Source organism: Lepidochelys olivacea (assembly GCF_965140295.1).
Source record: "Lepidochelys olivacea isolate rLepOli2 genome assembly, chromosome: 5".
Taxonomy (NCBI): Eukaryota; Metazoa; Chordata; order Testudines; family Cheloniidae; genus Lepidochelys; species Lepidochelys olivacea.
Genome location: NC_140415.1, coordinates 16,682,816 through 16,701,342, shown reverse-complemented (window position 1 = coordinate 16,701,342; position 18,527 = coordinate 16,682,816). Strand labels below are relative to the sequence as shown.

The 18,527-nt window shown below is 43.0% G+C and overlaps 1 protein-coding gene across 1 annotated transcript in view; it reads right to left on the bottom strand.

Annotated features, from left to right (window-relative positions):
* The window catches only part of LOC311520626 (tetraspanin-36-like), a 37,904-nt gene that overhangs the window by 10,557 nt on the left and 8,820 nt on the right, over window positions 1-18,527 (bottom strand). Inside the window, exons 2-4 of the mRNA XM_084628209.1 lie at window positions 5,842-6,033; window positions 2,481-2,555; window positions 810-905 (exon numbers count right to left, since the gene is read on the bottom strand). Of these exons, the coding sequence (XP_084484335.1) occupies window positions 810-905; window positions 2,481-2,555; window positions 5,842-6,033 (363 nt within the window). The remainder of the gene's footprint in view (window positions 1-809; window positions 906-2,480; window positions 2,556-5,841; window positions 6,034-18,527) is intronic.

Here is an 18,527-nt window from a genome sequence, read left to right as displayed (position 1 = left end):
TTACAGTACTCTAAAGTAATCCATCAAAACAGCACAGTCACACTGTTGTAAGGTGTAGTGAATTAGACCACTACAGTAGTGGGGTTTGTTTGTTTGTTTTTTAAAGGCAAGTGCCCTCCAGTCCCATTGAAATCAGAGTACAGAGCTCTCAGCCCTGCACAGGTTTTGGCCCCTACAGCACTTTTCTTCTGCTGCTACTGTACATAGTCTGAAAATAATGGAAGGAGGAAAAGGGAAGTTGCTTCATCAGCATATGAACTACAGACAGAACACAAACAAGATCAGAAGTACATCCTTTTCTTTTGTTAGTAATATTATTTGTGTGGCTACAATCACCAGGGAGGATGGATTTATACAAAAATCTCAGTACATCAAGAAGCTACCAGTAGATAAAACAGACCAAATTTCCACAGTACAATAAAAATTCCTAATATTTATTCATTAGGGAAAGTTCAGATACTATGGTGAAACGTAGCAGCATAGGACCTAAGGCAGAAGAAATTCCTGTGGACGACCATTTAAGCACACTCATTTAGGGCCTGATCTATAGCCCATTTAAGTCAATAGTAGTCTTTCTTAAGTCCGTTCACTTAAATGGACTTTGGATCAGGGCCCTATGGTTCAAACCTGCAAGGAGCTGAGTACTCTCAATTGCCACTGAAGTGAATAAGGACCGACAGTGCTGAGCATTTTGCAGAACAGGTTTTAGAAAGTAGCAGGCTGATTTCCCCCTAAAGGCTGCATGCATAGTTTAATGTCTACGGGATATCTTTAAATCATTCTCAGCAGCAGATCAGAAGTTTTCCTACCTGTTCTTGCAAGTAATCCACAACACCAGACTCTGGACTTGTCCCGTCATATTTCTGGAAGACTGTGTGCATTGTGCCTTGCACATCTGTTTTTACCTGAAATGAGAAAACACAGTGCATATTCTGTATCAGGACAGCAGCTCAGAAGCTTCTAAAATGGAAATTTTAGAAGATTCCTAGACGCAGCAAAATTGAGTGCAATGAAAAGTGAAGTAATGCTTTTGGTAAAATACTGGTGCCACTTAACCCTGCTGGCATTCTTGGACATAAATAATTCTCTTATTGACTTTCAGAACCCTCTTCTGTGAACATTCATGACAGCAAGCTGATTAGAAGGTTGCTCTGATACCTAAGCTAAGTACTACCCGTCTCCATCTTCTTTCAGAAAAATCCACACATTATTTAGGGTTTCATTCTACACAGCACGTGTCTGGCCTATTCTGTACTCACTCTCCACCCTTCTATCCTGAAGAATTGAGAATAAAGGATCAGAGGTGAGAAGATGGGTGGGAGAAAACAAATTCACAGAAGGAGACTGTGACGTTCTGCTCAGGACACTTAGAGCTGTAAGCCACTGTGTTACCTCTCTGCCTCAGCAAGAGTGAGGCTTTACTGGAATTTAAACTGCCTCAGCTCCCTGCTACACCAGTCTATTTACCTCAGCAGCAAATTCCTCAAGACTCTTCCAATCTAAACCTTGCTTTGCAGGTAACAATGAGTGAACCCCAGTTCCTGAGTTCTCCCAGAGACATCTCTCTGCAGTGTCTAGTCCCTGTCACTGTGACACTCATAGAAATTAAGTTTGCTGCCTCCAAAGGGACAGGGTACACACCAGCCTGTCAGTTTAGTTGAGGACTCACACTTGCTTCACTACAACAGCACTGAGATGGTCTACAGTAAAACTAAGAATAAGTTTATTAGCAAGAGAAAAAGAGACAGGTTACAAACAAAACAAAACGCAACACACTTTCTAGTGTCTAAAACTTAATTTTAGCAAGTTACAATCTTTGCCTAGCAGTTTTCTTACTTACATCAAGCTAGCAGCATCTCTAGCCCTCCAGGCTAGGGGATCCACCTTCCACAGGACCAGAGGGTACTGTATCCCATGTCCCGTAAGTGATGGATAAACAAAATCTCTTTTTGCTCCCATTATATTACCCAAAGTCCATTGTCTCTGCCTCAAGAGCCAGGAGGGCTTCTGAAGATGCAGACTCTGACAACCGGTGAGTTCACTAAGCTCCTTCCGCCATTGCTTGTTAGTTTGTTTGCTTTGTTTACCTCATATGTAAATGTACTTTCATTGTCCTCTGCCTGTAACCATGTTAATCAGGCAGGGAAATCCACATTCCTTTGTCTAGGACAGGCTCAATGTATGACTCCCAAACACATTTTAAGAACATATTTCCAGCACACATACATAACTCTTTACACGTCATCCATACATATATCACACAATGATATTCATGACCAGTGTGTCCCCAGCTTTTATATGATACCTTACTTAATACATTTTTATAGAACAATAAAGTTATATACAATCAGTTGATTCAACTGCTTTTTCTTTGGGGTCCAGAACCTCATTTCTCACCCTGAAGTGTCTGGACCCTGATTGTCCCAGAGAGCCCTTCTTTTTCTTCGGTATTAGAATAGACGTACTAATTTTTAGCTTACCTTTTCTCTGTAAATGAATCCCATAACAAAAGCTGCCACTTCTGCAATAAAGATAATCAGGATAATGACCAGGAACTGAAATCAGAAGAGAGGTACGGTAAGGAGGATGGCCAGAGTGTTTGAATCAAAATGCAAATTTAGTGCTAAACAAGCCAGGCAAAGCATGGTGTTATTATCCAGTGTTGTCTCTCCAAACAGAAAGAGCTCCAGAAATTTCTGTGAAACAGCATCAGAATATAACACCTGAATGGGTTAATAATCAGGGCTTCATGGGATCTCAAAGACTTATTTCAAAGAATAACTACACCACAAAAAGTATATTTACACTAGGAACATTTATCAACCATGGGTTACTGTGAAAGGATGCATCAATTTCACAGTGGCCAGTAAGGAGTTAACTAGTGTCTCACATCTCTCTTAGCCCCAGCCTGTTGGAGGATGTGTTAAGCTCGGGGAGGAATAAAAGGAAGGAGCCCAGTGCAGCTGGGAGAGGGAGATCTAGGAGAGAGGTGGTCTGGAGCCCCCCTCTGTGGAAAGTGCCTGATAAGAACCATGCAGAGGGAGAACTGTGAGAAAAGCTACGAGAGCCGAGAGAGGCAGAGTTGCTGAAATGTTGCGTCATGCACAGCACAAGGGGGTCCTCGAGGATGGTGACAGTGCCCTTGGCTCTTCCTGGAGTTGAAAACAGTTTGGCCAACAGGGTAGACAGAACTAAACTGTCTTCAGTACTCATTCAAAAAAGCATGCTCCACCCCTAGTGGGAAGATTCTGGTCTCTGACCACCCAAGACTTTGGAGAGAGGAGTCTGGCATACTTTCTGCAAAGGATTCATTCCTGGTTATACTATGCAAGAAAACTTTTCCCCCTTTGAGGGGACCAGGAGGGGCCTGTGGTTAACATCTGTTGACAACACAGGTCACGCTCCTCCTGCAGATGGTGCCAAACTGTTCTTGATTTTCAAAACTAAGGGCTAGATCCTCAGCTGGCGAACACTGGTATTGTTCCATTGAAATGAATGGAGCTGTGATTATTTACACCAGCTGGGGAGCTGGTCCTGACTGTGCAAAGCTCCTTTTAGACAGAAGAGCGGTAAAGTTAATTGAAAATGGCTGACCTGCTGCTACCTTTCCAATTATCAGGTACAAGACGGAGCTGCCTGAGAAAACACAGCAGTTGTGTTGCTGCTGTTTGTTTTGTACCATAGAACAGCAGATCTGACTGATAAAGTGTGGGTCAGGAAACTACCTTTTTGTTATTCACAGGCAGCTGTAGCCTGATGCAAAGAGCCATTTGCAATGGCCTGAGGAGGAGCAAGGCTACAGACCAGGTTAGGATGGCTGGTCTACCCGTAGCTACTGACAAGTTTACCTTCCTCTCAATAAACAAGCATTGGTCACTGCCAGAGGTAAGACACAAGATCAGACGAGTGCTTCATTAAATCCAATGTGCCAAATCCTCTGATGCTAGTATATAAGACTTGTCAGTTTTGCAAGAACGCTGTACTTGTTATTGAGGAACTGAAAGCTAAGTAACCATTACTATTTCCTCATTAAATGTACAGACAGTTCTGTGTACCTTTCAAGCTAATCCTACACCATGGCTCATTTTCCCTAACCTCACTGCGAGAACTGCCCATGTGCCTAAATTGAGACAGTTTTCTTTTCCCTAATACAGGAAAAGCTTTTCAATAAAGAAACCATGGTGCAAAAAAGAAACCTGGCACTTCTTGATGATCAGATCCCCTCCCTTGCGACGTGACTCGGGGCATTGAACTGAGGGTTGAGGGGGTCAAAAGACGTACATTTATGCCTGGCTCTGCTAATGATTTGCTGTGTCACTTTGGGAAAGTCACTTCAATGCTTTGGATTTCCAGCTCCCCTTTGCAAAATGGGGACAACAATACGTACACACCTTTGCAAAGTGCTTTGGGATCTGGAAAGATTGTGAACTAAAGCAATCCATTTTACCACAACTGTCAGTCATAAGATGAGGCTCAATTTATTCCTACTCCTAAAGAATGAGGAGAGACCACCTTCAAGAAACAGGTTACCCCTGGGCCCTCCCTGCAGCCAAGAACCACGGCCACCAGTTTGTGTGCTGACCCAGTTTTGAAAGCTAATAACAGAATTGCCTATCATCCCCAAATTCTGTGAGTCTGTCCCATGTCTTCCATACCAAGTTTATTGAGGGCTTAATGAGCCTGAGATTTGTTATATTATACACAATATCAATCCTTTGTGATGCATTAATATTGCAGGATGACACAGACGTTTCACTGCACTGTGATGTCACAGAGATTGAGCTACCCATCTGGGTTAGTGGCCTATACCTTAGGACTTAAATACTCGAAGCTCATGCAGACCAGAGGTTCAGATCCTAGTAGGGTTCTTTCAACCCTTCATTTTTTCTGAAGTAGAACCGAATTCCACATAATTTACTCTGAGGATCTCTCTGATGATGCCTTTAAAAAAACACAAGGTCTTCCTCTGTGCTGCATGGACAATGAGGATCCCATTGCACTTTTTACAAGAATGGGGGTTTGCTCCTTGTGCCTTTGGCCAAAATTAACCAATCTCTCATCCCTGATATTGTGCAGGGCCCTCTATCCCAGAAGGGTCTTTAGTGATGCAGCAGGTATTTATGACTTCAGACTGGTCCTCAGCTTCAGAAATTTGCACTAGATTTGTGGAAACTGTTTACACAGAAACTGCAAACCACCTAAAACGTGCCTGGTTATAGGTTTGATTACAAGCTCAACACAAAGATCTAGACTACACCTGGAAAGGTTTGCTGGTATAGTTATCCCGACAAACTATTACTACCCTACCCTACCCAAAGAGTGCTTTTGTCAGTATAGCTCAGAGTAGTTCTTCAATCAAAATAAGTGATACTGGCAAACAAACTCTTGCTGGTATAACAATGTCTATGCTAAGATTTTGCTGATGTAAAAATGTCACTAAAAGTTACACCCCTGACCAATATCATAAACCAACGTAAGTTTTAAGGGTAGACCTGGCCAAAAATTAGGTTCTTTAAAGCTGCTTTGCTGAAGCAAAACAAATGGACTGAAACCAAATATTTGTGAAATAGAAGAGCTATATTCCACACAGCACTGCTCTGGGCACCCCCAACTTATAATGTTCCAAGTTTTCTTTCTGTGCCTGAAAAGTGGCTATCAGTCTATTTAGGTTTTACACAGTTCCATCATTGTAGTATCAATCTAAGGCTGCTTAATGAAGTGCTGCGTCATCTGCAGTAGAACCAATATATTGCAGTGGAGCTTGACTCTGCCCCGCACCTCATTTAGCCAGCTTTCGGGACACTGTATGAAACGGATCATGGCTGAATGCGCAATACTTACAAGTCCTAGCCCAACACGTGACTCCCGGATAGTGGCACAGCAGCCGATCAGCCCAATGATAAACATCACTACAGCAACACAAATGATGATCACTGCTGGCAGCATGGCGTACTTGTCCTGCACAAAGCTGTCATAATTCTTGTAGGTGTTAATAACATATCCCCCAACGTAGCCAAGACCAGCTGCTGCGCCCTGAAATGCAAAAATAAAATACCCAGGGTTATTTGTTAAATGTCTTCCTGGGATAATAAATGCAGAAAATATTGGCCTTTTCATTGCAGTCACTATGCAATGAAAAGACCTGGAAAAACATAGGGGTCTGAAAGTAGCAACTAAACCAAACTCTCACACATAGATTAAATTCAGTTCTGGTGTCAGCAGATGCAACAGCTAGTATCATTAGTGGGAGCTGTTCCTGCTTGTATCAGTGCTGAATTTGCCCTGGAGTCATTAGATCTAATTTTCAGGAGGACTGTTGAAGAGTAGCACAATAAACAAGTACAAAAAGTCCAGGGTATCTTTCATAGGGACTCGCCTATTTCAATTGTCTGTATTATTTTAAAAAAACCTAATTTATAAAATAATAAATAATAACTTCTTGCCTCAGCTGAGCTCTCTTGGACCTGCAAAATTAGTTGGGATATGTAGATCTGCTAAATCTCGGAAATATGTAAGAATTTCTAAAAGTTTTTGTTTATTAACTATGTTTGTGGTCTTGTGATGGAGAGGGGGATTTTCTTATTTTCTTAATGGTTTGCATGAAGAGTGTGGGTGACTCGATTTCCCTGTGTGTTGCTGGTTTAACAAGGTGGTGGAAGAGGGTGTTTGCTGTTGCAGAGGACCAGGTGTGACCTCGCCTAGCAGGCTGGACCCTGAACAACAGCCTGGACACAGTGATCCAGAGGCTGCCCCATTTTGGCAACCAACCAGTTCTGGCCAGTGGGAGGACAAAGGAGCTGAGGAGAGAGGGCCCCAGTGAGCTGAAAGGCAGCCACAGCCATAGGTGCTGGAACTAGGGGTGCAAGGGGTGCTGCAGCACCTCCTGGCTTGAAGTGGTTTCCATCAGACACAGGGTTTACAGTTTGGTTCAATGGCTCTCAGCATCCCCACTATACAAATTGTTCTGACCAGTGGGGCAGAAAGGACGGAAGAGAGAGGGCCCAAGTGATCTGTTAAGGCCAGGAAAGAAGACAAAGGACAGAGGAGGAGTTCAGGGGGGAAGTGATAAAGGGTAGTTGGCTGGAAGGAGAGGGCTTCTGGACTGGGGACAAAGAACAGCCAGAGTCCATCAGGACTGGGTCAGGACCAGTTGGGCTGTACTGAGACTTGCCAGGCTTGAGGGACCTGAGAACTTTCTGTGCTGAGTTCGGACCTTCAACAAACTCTTCTGTTTTATGCTGGCTGAGAGTCACTGCCGTCTAGAGATCAGGGTTGCATTGTTCCCTCTGGGTGTGGAGGCCCCGGGGAGTCCAGAGCACGTGGTTCTCACCCACGGTGAGACACAGGCATGCTGAAGGCTCAGAGAGGTACGATTCCAGGAGCTGCTGGAGCACAGGGCTTAACCCCAGAGAGAGTGTGACTCCCAAGAAGGGCTGTCACACTGAAGGGGGTTCCTCTCAAGGTGAGATGAGGCGAGGGAGCCTGGGGCCTCTGAGTCCATGACTCCTGTGTCATAGCATTTTCATGGTACAGCATTATTGTTCGGTTGTATCAGAGTTCAAGGCATTCCAGAGGTTTAGCTATCATATTAAATAAAGAAAAACCCAACACTACAGCATACACAGACAGAACAATTTTCAGGTAATTAACAAGCGCCTCAAGGAGCCTCAGGTCTAGATTAAATGAAAAACATGACCAAGAGGACACCTCCCATTCTCAAGCTGGTTTCTTGTATTTTTATCTATGAAAAAGCACCGTGAGAATTGCATGTGTCGTCTTTGTCATGTGTCTGATTTAATCTAGACCTTAAGTTCCCCGAGGCACTTATTATTTTCTTGAGAACTCCTATATCGACCTAGGACCCAGTCACGCAGGGTGCTGTGCTTTCTCAGCTTCCATTGCTTTGAATAGATCAATCCTCCATATGTACATGGAAATGCTGTAGGCGTATGATCCATTAATACCAATGGGGGTTGTGGATACTCAGCATGATGGGGTCCTATGTCGACAGGGTGACTTTCAAGTCAATAGTAGATACCTTGAGGAGCTCAAGAACTAGAATAAATAAAAAATGTTTCCTGATTCTTAACCACAGCTCATCCATTATTCCATTACCATCACAGATTATTCCAAAGCCCTTCACAGAGGCTGGGCCTGTTCATGACCGTGCTGAGCGCCCACAACTTCAAATGGACATGATGCTGCCCACATAAAAGTCAATGAGAGTTTTACCATGGATCTCAATGGGAACAGGACGGGGCCCACGGAGTTCAATGGGAGTGGATGGTGCTCAGCGCCTTGTACAAAGTACTCATCACCTCACAGAACTGGGTCCTTTGGCCTAATGCTGCTCTCACTGAAGTCCCAGCAAGAGCTTTGCTACTAATTTCACTGGGAGCAACCCTGGGCCTGTAGTGAGCTTATAGTCAACCTAAACCCAGGGATCACTCACCTCCTAGTCAAAAGAAAAGGAGTACTTGTGGCACCTTAGAGGCTAACAAATTTATTAGAGCATAAGCTTTCATGAGCTACAGCTCACTTCACTGGATGCATACAGCAATAAATTGGTTAGTCTCTAAGGTGCCACAAGTACTCCTTTTCTTTTTACGGATACAGACTAACACGGCTGCTTCTCTGAAACCTCCCAGTCAAAGGCAGCCTCTGCTGGGGTGACATATAAGTTGAACAGTGCACCAGCAGCTCAGCTGTTACCACGCACTCCCTACTCCTGATGACACACATTCATTTTAATTGCACTCAGAGGAATTCACTTTTAAAGGAGACAATCACGATCGCAGGGATGCTGTTGTCTAAGAAACAACAATCTGATCCCTTCCACGCCCCCACCAATATTGCACTTCGCTGTGGGAGAGTTCTGAAAGCCTGTGGGGGTGTTTAACCGCCACTATGGAGTTCTGCATTGTTTTTAAAGATGATTTTCTTCTAGAATTGCTCTATTATTTAATCTCTAGGAGCTTCACAGATCATTTCATTCTTTTTCTGAAAAGGGAAAAGCCAATGCTCACGCAAGTTTTCAAACATCTGAAGAAATCCTTCTGGAGAGTAATCCCCACCTAGGAAATCTGCATCAAAGTAAACATAAGAACCATTCATCAGAACAGCTCAGCTATCTTTAAAAGCCTCACTCGCAAACATGAACAACGGACTCTCAGCCCAGTGAAATATGGTATTTGCTTTTCACGAGGAAGCAGATTAGTGCATCTGTCCACATACAGTTGTGTTTGTAAAGAATAAATGAAATAAATGTATGTGATATTATTACTGATGAAAGATACCAGATTATCAGTCTTGGAGATTGAACTCCTTTAGCTAAAGGATTGCAATAGCATGGGGCATAACACAAAAGCTTCCCCACAGTGTCCTGTCAACGTCTCAGAATTGATGTGGAGAAACCATCTCTCCGGTTAAGGTGAGAGTTCATTCTTCATGCCTCCATTCAATCATTGGCCTCCCTGCTGAGACCACTAATAGGGTGCCAATGATTTCTGTGTTGCTGGCACCTGTGCATGGACACTGGATCAAAGCCACCATGTTCATGTCATGTAGGCAACACCTGGATTTGACTGTGCAACCTATGGTCCATTACGTTTGCCAGTTGACATTAATTTAAAGTAATGTCCTTTATATTTAGTATTAAAACATGTTGATAGTTTCCACCATGTGTTAACCTCCTTTCCCCATATCTGCTGCATGTCCTGCCTTTATTTTCAAGTGCAAGGCACATCATTCATTTTAGACCTAAAGCTCCTTTCATCCCACACAACTCAGGTGTTATATAGTTCATTGCTCATACCTACACATTACTGAGATCAGATACACTGAGTCATTAAACTGGGGTTGAACTAAACCTTATGTGTATTAAAGGTTTCAGAGTAGCAGCCGTGTTAGTCTGTATTCGCAAAAAGAAAAGGAGTACTTGTGGCACCTTAGAGACTAACCAATTCATTTGAGCATAAGCTTTCGTGAGCTACAGCTCGCTTCATCGGATGCTGTAGCTCACAAAAGCTTATGCTCAAATGAATTGGTTAGTCTCTAAGGTGCCACAAGTACTCCTTTTCTTTATGTGTATTAAAGACATTGCTCCCATGTCATTCCAAGACCCCTGCTCCATTGGGGCTGAATTCTGGTAGTTCCTTCGCATAGTATGATGGTGAAGGAACTGGGAGAGGAACCACAGGTTCCATCCTGGTTCCTCCAGAATCCTATGAGTTGAGATCTGCAGCCCCTCCGTGCGCTAAGCCACAAGGGAGTATTTGAGGATCAAGGGTCAATTGAGGATGTCTGCAATTCTAGCACATGCTTCCAGCTCTATTTGTGGCAATTACCTACTCTCCCTTCTTGGAATAGTTGTGGTCCTGGCGTGAGAAACTTGCACAGGAAGCCATGAAGGGAATTGTGCAGGTTCACTTGGGCTAATATAAAATATAGGCTGAGCAGAGCACTCATTTTGCAGAGAGGAAGTGAAGAGAGTCAGAATTTGATGGCTGGTGTTTGCTTTGAGTCTTTAGCATACATTTTTATGACTAATGTTTTCTAGGACTATCAGGTAACACACAAGGTCTAAAAAGCCAGTGCTACACATTTATGGCTTTGAGGGGTAAGTAGTGAAGGCTTGGTCCCAAATCCACTGACATCAATGTAAATACTCTCATTGACTTCAAGAGGCTTTGGATCAGGCCCTAAACACTGGCAGTACATCTGGTCAAGGTTGAATGTAAAACTTGTATATTAGCCAGTTGTTTTTTAAAAATCCAATTTCAGGTTTATTTAAAAAAATTCAGATTTTACATTTCAATTTTCCTAGTCAGGGAGAGAGAAAAACTTCACTCTCCGATTGTTATACTAGAACTAGACTTCATTGGAGAAGGATGTCAAGAGCTCACTGTGCAGGAAAGTTAAAAGCCACCCGGGCAGTAGGTCATTCAAGTGAAATAATTCCTTTAAGAGTATCCAGCATTGTGTGTTCTTGAACATGTCGGATTTAGCAAAGTTTCTGCTTTTCTAATTCACTTTCAGGTAAGTAAAGGATGCAAAGAAAATTGAAGATTCAGAAACTGAAAATCCTTCAGGGAAATTGTACTTTTCCACTGTCTTCCTTATAAGTTTTGCAGCAATAGATATGACAAACTAAAACCACACTGGTAACAGGAGCATACTGAGACAGCCTCGCTAAGGTGAGTTAGGGCAAAAAGGCCTGGGGTATTTTGGGGGGGCCAGAGCAAAGTGGCCCATGGAAGATTTTAATTCATCCTCTGCCTAATTTCTCTTTAAAAAATACAAAACCACAACAACTGTGTGTGAATTTGGTGCTTGCTGTTTTATAGTTCTCGTACAATATTATAATCCAGAATTTAATATTATACTTAATTAATTCTGAACTGTCTTTATCAATAGGCAGGAGTCAGGCGAGAAGGTGCAGCACATTTTGTTAACTACACAATCACTTGTCTCAGTCTGACTCTAAATATGGAGGTTGGGATTTTCAAACACGCTCAGAATTGGCCTCTCTCTGCTCCTGCCCATCCACTTCCACAGGAGCAAAGCTAGGCCAGTGCAGAGCATTCTTGAAAATCTTCTCACACACCCAATCCCAGTTCATGCAGAGCATAGTCAGAGGCATAACACAGATATTGGCATAGTTACTGGTAACTTGTTCCTCTCCTTTTTACTTGCTGTGTATTTCTATTAGTCAGAAGTGACTCAGAACAAGCTAAAAGAAAAGGAGGACTTGTGGCACCTTAGAGACTAACCAATTTATTAGAGCATAAGCTTTCGTGAGCTACAGCTCACTTCCTCAGATGCATATCGTGGAAACTGCAGCAGGCTTTATATATACACAGAGAATATGAAACAATATGAACAAGCTGAAGGTGCAATGCTATGGGAAATTGTGCTCTGCAGCTTACTGTAATTAAATCTGGGTGTGCCTGCAGAGCAACAGGATGCTGGCTTCTGATTTGTCTGGGAACTGGTAAAAGAGGCTTGTTTGCTCTCTAAAACTCCTTGAGATTGTGTGTTTAAGTATTTCTGGGAAAGTCCAAGGAGGTATGTTGTGATTTATCAGTATATGTCAATTGAAAAAAGGTGCTTAGTTGATAGCCCTGAAGAGGGAAATCTTCTAGGTACAGTCTGGCCAGTGCGAGTGGTACTTGAGATACTTGTTCCACCCGAGGCGCTAAAAATGAATCCTATTGTGAGTAGCATTAAGTAAACCACTATTCAAAACACACACTGGAACTTCTACGTCTTGCTTCTGGTCATGCTGGAAATACAGGGAGCTGGGTTGTTCTCATGGAATTTCTGCAGTTCTGCTTCCAAGCAAAAATGGGAAGTGTAGTGACACTTGAAAATGAAAGAATGGGTAAATACATGGTTTTAAAGTCATTAAGTGAATATTTTGAAGCCCCAGAGAAAAGGGTGACTAGGTTGAAAGCAAAGTTAAACCACAATGGTCCAAATTCCAATTATACCAGCTTCGTCTGTCCACACTGTGGTGCAGTTACACCAGCAACTAACCACTGATGGCTGAAATCCCAAGTCTAGACAAGACTTAGGAATGAAGTGAGGCTGGGTGTAGTTGGTAAAAGAGAACTTCTCACTGAGCAAACTGATTATTTTGTTACTTCATTTTTATTATTGTTGTTCTGATCTACATAAAGCTATTGTAGCTATTTGAAGAGGCATTACTGGCTGACTGCATTTTGGAAGACATGACAACCTGACACTCCCCCACAAAAACTCCCTAGTCTGATTTGTATTCCCTTGATTGCCTGCTAGGGCTCCCCAGTGAAACACAGAATCATAGAATCATAGAGTCATAAGGAACCACAAGGGTCATCTAGTCTAGCCTCCCGCCAAGAAGCAGGATTTGTTGTGTCTAAACCATGCAAGCCAGATGGCTATCCAGCCTCCTTTGAAAACTTCTAGTGAAGGAACTTCCACAACCTCCCTAGGCAGTCTGTTTCATTGTCCTACTGTTCTTACAGTTTTTCCTGAGATTTAATCTAAATCTTCTATGCTGCAGTTAGAACCCTTGTCTTTTGTCCTGCCCTCTGTTGCAAGAGAGAACTACTTTTCTCCATCTTTCTTATGGCAGCCTTTCAAGTGTCTGAAGACCGCTATCATGTTCCCCCTTAATCTCCTCTTTTCCAAACTAAACATATCCAGTTCCTTCCGCCTTTTCTCATATGGCTTGCATTCCATCCCTTTGATCACCTTTGTCGCTCACCTCTGGATCCTTTCAAGTTTCTCTACATCCTTTCTATACATTGGTGACCAAAACTGGACAGAGTACTCCAGCTGAGGTCTAACCAATGCCAAGTTAGAGAGGTACTATCACCTCCTGTGACTTGCATGCTATGCCTCTGTTAATGCAACCCAAAATTGCATTTGCTTTTTTTGCAATAATGTTGCATTGCTGACTCATGTTGAGGTTGTGAGCCACCACAATTCCCAGATCCTTCTCAGTAGTGCTGTTGTCACACCAGTTATCCCCCAATTTGTATTAGATATTTAGTTTTTCTTCCTTAAGTGTAACGCTTTACATTTGTCTTTGCTGAATTTCATTTTGTTGTCTGTAGCCCAGTTCTCCAATTTATCAAGATCCCTTTGAATTTTAGCTGTATCCTCCAAAATGTTTGCAAACCCTTCCCAGCTTCGTGTCATCTGAAAATTTTATCAGTACGCTCTCTACTCCTACATCCAGGTCATTAATAAAGATGTTAAAAAAACTGGAACCAGAACAGAGCTCTGTGGAACCCCACCTGAGACCTCCCTCCAGTCCACATCATTCCATTAATAGTTACACTTTGTTTGTGGTTGTTTAACCATTTATGTATCCACTTAATGGTAGTTCCACCGAGTCCTCCAGCTTACTTATCAGAATGTCATATGGGACTGTGTCAGAAGCCTTGCTGAAGTTCAGGAATATTATGTCCATCACATTCCCACGTCCACCAAATCAGTTTCCCTGTCGAAGGAGGAAATCAAGCTGGTTTGGCATGATTTGTTCTTGGTAAATCCATGCTGGATGCTAGTGATCACCCCTTCATCCTCCAGGTATTTTCAAATTGAATGTTTTATACATTGCTCAAGTAGCTTCCCAGATACTGAAGTCAGGCTGACTGGTCTATAGTTGCCCGGCTCCTCCTTTTCCCCCCTTTTTAAAGATGGGCACTACGTTAGCCCTTCTCTAGTCTTCCAGGACCTCTCCTGTCATTCATGAGCTTGGAAATATTGTTGCCAGTGGCTCCAAAATTTCTTCAGCTAATTACTTCATACTTCTTTCAAACTTGAAGAGCAAATCCCTGAATGAGCATTCCCACAAAAGAAGCTACAGAGATGGATGAATGAAATCTCTATGTCAGAAGACTTCTTTCACAGCTGATCTGAGAGACAACAAAGCTGTTATTATTGCTGCTTCCCCAGCCATAATGGCTTGGATTGTTCACACAGCTAAAGCCAGAAGGATTTGTTTTTCTTACCCCGTACCTGCATCAGTCTGATTGAAAGGAGAGATTGTAAATGATTTGAGAACCAAAAAACCCCTACTTGGAGTGGAGAACATGGAGCTAAGAGAGGGTGAAGCAACGGTAATCTAATCCTCCTAAACTGATTATCAGTGAGGCAGGGTGCAATCTGATTCATTGGGGCTGATTCTCCAGTGCCCTACACCTGGTGTAGTCAGACAGTCATTTGTAAAGTGGGGGTAAAACGCTGCCATTCTGATATGGCATAAATGACCACACAAGGTGCAGGGTAATAATGAATTGGAACCATTACCTGCTCCCTCCAAAACAGTATGACCAGAGTCCCTCTCTAACCCATAATACACACAGTAGAATCATAGAAGACTAGGGTTGAAAGAGGCCTCAGGACTGGACACAATACTCCAGATATGGCCTCACCAGTATTGAATAGAGGGGAATAATCACGTCCCTCGATTTGCTGGCAATCATAGAATCATAGAATATCAGGGTTGGAAGGGACCCCAGAAGGTCATCTAGTCCAACCCCCTGCTCGAAGCAGGACCAATTCCCAGTTAAATCATCCCAGCCAGGGCTTTGTCAAGCCTGACCTTAAAAACCTCTAAGGAAGGAGATTCTACCACCTCCCTAGGTAACGCATTCCAGTGTTTCACCACCCTCTTAGTGAAAAAGTTTTTCCTAATATCCAATCTAAATTGCTCCTACAATGCTCCTACTAATGCAGCCCAATATGCCATTAGCCTTCTTGGCAACAAGCGCACATTGTTGACTCATATCCAGCTTCTCATCCACTGTAATCCCCAGGTCCTTTTCTGCAGAACTGTCACTTAGCCAGTTGGTCCCCAGCCTGTAGCAATGCAGCCTGTCCCCTTTCCAGAGATATCTTACAAGACCCATATTTCATAAAGTATATCTTAGTTATCCCATATTCATATCGTAACCATATTTCCATAAAGAATGTGGGGCGTAACGTCTCACAGCCTTCTGGGCTGTTGGCAGTTTCATGCAACATTTTCCTCCAAAAACAACGTGTTTTCCTTTTTGTCACCTGTCAGTGACCCACAGCGGAAGGCAGGATGCACTGGTCTGCCTGGTTCTGTCTGTGCGCTGCTGTACTGTCAATATACACATGCTCCAGCTACATTTTATTGTTCCTTAGTCTGTTTCCCACCAGATTTTTGCTTGCACTCCCAGGACTGGATTCGCAGAACTTCAGTGATGGCCTAACTCTGCTCCCATAGAAGTCAATGGGAGCTGTACCACGGGAGTCAATGGAAGCAGAGCTAGGCCAACATTCTGAACTTTTGAAAAATCTCCTCTGATTTTCTGCCTGCCTTAACATCTTTTTACTCATGTTTAAAAATCCATCCATTTTTTCCTGTACCTTCTTGAGCTTTTTCCTTAAGCACTTCCTTTGCAGTCTATGGCTGCCCGAAGTATTGATTCTATTGTGTCACAATGCCTTCCGGTTTCTTAATTTTCAGCTGCCAATTCCTTCTTAGTAGCACCACTTTTGGGGCATTGTTTTCATCTATGCATATTCCCCGAGAGCCTGCAGGCATATCTTCATAAACCTCTCTGTTTTCCTCTTCCAAGGTATGCCAGTCCTGATAGCTACAAGCTCCCCGCACATCATGTAGCTTTGTGTGAGTCAGTGTTACCCCCTCCAATAGCTATTGTGGGACCATCACATTCTTGGCTGTACATCCCCCTTGTACACAGTAGATTGCTTTCCCTTTTCCTGTCTTGAATTTGAATTCTGCCATCTGGAATGGGCATGGTGCCATAAAGTGCTTGTCCTTGACACGTCTAGGGCATTCCTTCCCAAACGCTGAACTCAGAGTTCTCCAGGATGGGGTGTGACCCACTGTACTCCCTGCAAATAATTTGAGTTCTGACCTGCTGGAAGTACAAGCTTGTGTGCCTTCAGTGTGCCAATCAGACAGACATGCAGGGTTACGGCCATTTAGAGCACAGCAGATTTAACTCCCCGCCATGGCTTTGGACCCCCTTGGAGAGACAGGTGATGCATAGCTGCAGGGTGGAGGGAGTAGCTAATGACAGCGCAACCTTCAAGGCAAGGGGAGCTTCAGAGAGCAGCATGGGGAAGGCCATCCCAGGGGTTTGCCCAGGAGGCACATGGCTTTGTTCTGCTTTCTCTGCAGATCCGTAGCCTGCAAACCTTGTGAATCCTATCAGAAGCACATGGCTCCAGCTTTTTTCATTAACTTTTCCTATTGTTTTTCCACAGGATGGGATCATCAGGGCTAAGAATTAAATTTAGTTTCCCCACAATTTTCTGAATGGGGGAAAAAAGAAATTAGGGTGTGTAGAATGAGTGATATTAAGCTCAGACATTTAGCACTGGTTGGTTTGGGGTTATAGGATCCTAATCAGCACTCCTGACTTTCAACTGGCAGTTTCAGCAGAGATTTACCTTTGACATCATGCAAATAACCAACCAAGATCAAACACTGCTGAAACCTTCATTAAACCTCGGTCCCCTCATTTAAAATGTACAATAGGAAGGTAACTGAAAAAAAAAAACGTATTGAGCTTATTTGTACAAAAGCATGAAGGACTCTTCAGACCTGTGCAAACAAGGCACAGGTTTCAATTGGCCTGGAAAATATGCCCCTCTACAACTGGCCAGGCACAGTAGGTGACTGGTTTTCTTTTCCCTTGCCTGCCTCCAAAGCAACAAGTCATGGCCACAGGGTTGTGGGAAATCCAGGCTGATTTTCAGGAACAAACCCAGGTGTTTTCATTATTTTCTAACTTCTGTGTCAGAGATATTTACCTGAACATATCACTGGAAACCTGTTTTGAGACTAGAAACACTAGGCTCTAAATTCACTAAAAGCCATTAACTATTTTCAAAAGTTAAAAGTGAAGCAGCTAGAGCTTCAGAGGTCTTGTTACACCTCTTAGGAGACAATGAACTACAGGACTGGTCCTAGCACTGACAGGCTAGCCCCTGATTCAAGTGGAACTTTACAAAGGTATCATCAACTTCATTTTATTGATAGAGGAAATAAAGCACAGAGAAGCCTGGAGCAAACTGTGCGAAAATGCCCACTGATTTTTGGGAGCTTCCATTTCTTGGATGGCCAACTTGAGGTATCTGAGGTCTCATTTTCATAAATACTGAACTCCTGCATCAACTTTTACTTCAGATGGAGCTGTAAATTCTCACCATTTCAGAAATAAGGCCACCAGGTGTCTCAAGTCTGGCATTGAAACAAAGCAAGTGGCACTCAAATTCACCCTGAGTTTAAGTGATTTGCTGAGAGCCATACAGTGAATCTATGGCAGAGCCGACAATAAAATCCAGGTCTTTAGACTCCTAGTCCAATGCCCTTCACACTAGAGCGAACTATCCACCAGACCATTTCCTCACTAGCTTTAGCAGCCTCTTGGCTAAGCCACAGAGCAGACCCTGGAGTTCTACATTCAAATGATGTGTAAAATGGAGTACAATCAATCGCACTTGTGCGGTTAAAGATTGCACCCTTCGTTAAAGATGGCCACTCCTAGTCAAGATTTTAAGATGTTTCACAGGAACAGTTTACATATCCCTACAGAACATTTACCCAACCTCGCCTGCTCCTAAAGTACACAAAACACTTTTTGATCTCAGGCATGAAAGGAACATTGCTACCGCGCAACTGAAAGGGGGAAAAAACTTTATCACTGTTTTATTCATAGTATTTTTAGATAAAGTTCTCACGTGTTTCATGTACTAACCCTGAAAAGGTAAATGGGCTATTTAATGGAGACAACTCTATTAGCAAGTGTTGAAATCAGGACTGCAAAGAATTAACATCACTCCAACTGTCACAAGTAGCTTGTCACATTCCCATCCACAGACTGCTCCAAATTTTCTTCTTACTCTTTTGATCTACCGGTATGTGTAAGGACTGGAGAAGGGCAAACATAGTACCTATCTTTTAAAAGAGGAACAAAGAGGACCCAGGGAATTATAGACTTAATCAGCCTAACGTCAATACCTGGAAAGAT